Source organism: Drosophila teissieri, unplaced genomic scaffold, assembly GCF_016746235.2.
Source record: "Drosophila teissieri strain GT53w unplaced genomic scaffold, Prin_Dtei_1.1 Segkk39_quiver_pilon_scaf, whole genome shotgun sequence".
Classification (NCBI taxonomy): Eukaryota; Metazoa; Arthropoda; class Insecta; order Diptera; family Drosophilidae; genus Drosophila; species Drosophila teissieri.
Window position 1 is genome coordinate 66,736 of NW_025225002.1, and position 2,971 is coordinate 69,706.

General features: G+C 40.5%; 1 protein-coding gene across 1 annotated transcript; it reads left to right on the forward strand.

Annotated features, from left to right (window-relative positions):
* The first annotated feature begins 664 nt into the window (after positions 1–664).
* On the forward strand, positions 665–1,024 carry LOC122625648 (secreted RxLR effector protein 161-like). Its single transcript, XM_043805750.1, has one exon. It carries the CDS (start codon positions 665–667, stop codon positions 1,022–1,024), a length of 360 nt encoding a protein of 119 aa, XP_043661685.1.
* Positions 1,025–2,971: the final 1,947 nt, after the last annotated feature.

A 2,971-nucleotide genomic window follows, 5' to 3' on the forward strand; every position in this document is an offset into this window, starting at 1 on the left:
TGCCAATCAAACTTGGCAGATTACTGATTTACCGAGGAATCAGAGAGCAATTGGTTGCAAATGGGTTTTGAACGTGAAACGAGATAAGGATGGTCAAATAGAACGTTTCAAAGCACGTCTGGTAGCAATCTAAGCGATCTAAGAGAGACGGTTTACATAAAGCAGCCGGAGGGATATATTGACGAGAAGAATCCTGACAAGGTATTGGTGCTGAGGAGCACCAGGAAGGGCCTGGAACGAAAAGCTAAATGGCGTTTTGGTGGATATGGGATTTATCTCCTGCAAAAACGAGCCATGTTCATACAAACAGAGCGGACAAAGTAACCTTTCACTAGTTCTTGTATATGTTGACGATATACTTATAGCTTGTCAATCGGATTTGCTGGATTTGCTGGAAATTAAAAACAGCATTTCACAATCGTTTGAGTGCGTTGATAAGGGTCCGTTGAGCCATTTCCTGGGAATGGAAATCGAGCGAGAAGACGACCTTGGAGCCATTACTTTGGGACATTCGCAATATATAAAGGATTTATTGCGAACCCATGGAAGCGAACTATGCAAGTCAGCGAAAACTCCCCTGGATGCAGGTTTCTAGATAGATTGCACCAGCGACAAGTGCAAAAAGGTGGATCCTACGGTCTATCAATCTGTGGTGGGAGAGCTTATGTGGCTAGCTCTGACAACAAGACCGGACATACTGCATTCAGTGTCCAAGTTGGCTCATCGAAACCAAAATCCGCATGCTGAGCACATGGCTGGAATAAAGCACATCCTAAGGTATCTCTCGTCCACAGTTGACGTGAAATTACACTATCAGCAATGTGGTCAATCGTTCTGCGGATACGTGGATGCGAATTGGGCAGGAGATAGGCTTGCCAGGAAGTCTTACACTGGCTACATCTACTTGTTGGCCGATGGTCCAATTTCTTGGCGTTCAGAACAACAGCGAAGCGTGGCGTTAAGCAGTACCGAGGCGGAGTACATGGCACTGTCAGCGGCTTTTAAGGATGCGATAGTCATGTGAAGGCTAATTTTGGAAATTGGCTGCGGAGAGGACAACACCCGATCGTCGTGTATGGCGATAATCTGAGCGCGCAGGCGTTAACCAAGAATCCTGTTAACCATTCCAGAACGAAGCATATTGACATACGTTATCATTTTGTTAGAGATGTCGTAAAGGAAGGGAAAGTTTTGTTAAAATATAAATGTACAACCGAAATGATAGCAGATATTTTGACCAAGAATCTTCCGAAGACCAAACACGAATTGTTTACAGAAATGCTAAATTTGTATTAAATATAATTTGTAAACATGCATGCATTGAGGAAGGGTGTAGAAAATAGAGGCCCTGTATATGCCCTGTATGTATACAATGCACGCTTGTATTTCGTTACCGATCATAGATTTATCCCGCTCTAACGAATTAGGAATAAGAAAATATGTATAACCATTTTGTCATTTCTTTCATTCATCATTTAGTCGCAAATAAAATTCCGCAGCGAACACACGGTGTTTCTCTTATAAAATTCTGCCGCTCAGTAACATCATTATGTTTTTTTTTTTTTGATGAGCTTCATTTTACGAGTTCTTAATTGTAATAGTTTTCTGTTTGTTGTTTTTTTTTTCTAATAAGAAAAAAATTCTTAGGAGTAATAAAATTAAAATAAGTAATGTTGAGCCTATCTTTTTGCGTCGTTTTTGATGTTGGTGCGTTGCTCTGTTGTTGGTGATTCTGTTCTTGTTGCTGCTGCTGTTGTTATTGCTGCCGACTTAACTGTTGCTGTTGTTGTTGCTGCTACTGACGTCGCCGCTGTCGTTTTAACTGCTGCTGTTGTTGGCGATGATCTTCTCACAGGCTCCGGGTCTTCCTTCTTTTGTTTTTGGCACTTTTTATTTTAGTAGTCCAGTCAGAAGAGGCATTTATTTAGCACCCTTTTTCTCCACTAATGCTCTATTGGCATTTACAGTGCACTCAATTAATGAGCTGTTTATTTATAATGCTCTATGGCATTTATTTGGCACTTTTTATACCCGTTACTCGTAGAGTAAAAGGGTATACTAGATTCGTTGAAAAGTATGTAACAGGCAGAAGGAAGCGTTTCCGACCATATAAAGTATATATATTCTTGATCAGGATCAATAGCCGAGTCGATCTGGCCATGTCCGTCTGTCCGTCCGTCTGTCCGTCCGTCTGTCCGTCCGTCTGTCCGTCTGTCCGTCTGTCCGTCTGTCCGTATGAACGTCGAGATCTCAGGAACTACAAAAGGTAGAAAGTTTAGATTAAGCATACTGACTCCTGAGACATAGACGCAGCGCAAGTTTGTCGATTCATGTTGCCACGCCCACTCTAACGCCCACAAACCGCCCAAAACTGCCACGCCCACACTTTTGAAAAATGTTTTGATATTTTTCATTTTTGTATTAGTCTTATAAATTTCTAACGATTTGCCAAAAAACTTTTTGCCACGCCCACTCTAACGCCCACAAACCGCCCAAAGCTGCTACGCCCACACTTTTGAAAATGTTTTGATATTTTTTCATTTTTGTATTAGTCTTATAAATTTCTATCGATTTGCCAAAAAACTTTTTGTCACGCCCACTCTAACGCCCACAAACCGCCAAAAATTGTCAGTGTTGAAGACTCTCCTTCGCACTTCCACTAGCTGAGTAACGGGTATCAGATAGTCGGGGAACTCGACTATAGCGTTCTCTCTTGTTTCTTTTTATTTTTATGCACTTTTTATTTTCACAGTTGCTGATGTATGGCCTCAAGCACGCCTTACCACAAATTATTATGGTAAACACAACAACCTTTAGTTATTAAAACACTATAAGGTGTTTGTTTTAATTTAAAACATAAAAGATTATTTTGTATCTTTTTGCTTTTATTTAATACTCTGTCTCTTACCATATAGGGGGAAACAAGAGTTAATTATTTTCGCTACCTTTAGCTGCAAGATAAATTTAGCAA

Bases quoted from the DNA above. Each gene is read 5' to 3' on its own strand.
- LOC122625648 (XM_043805750.1), top strand. From the start codon at position 665: ATGTGGCTAGCTCTGACAACAAGACCGGACATACTGCATTCAGTGTCC.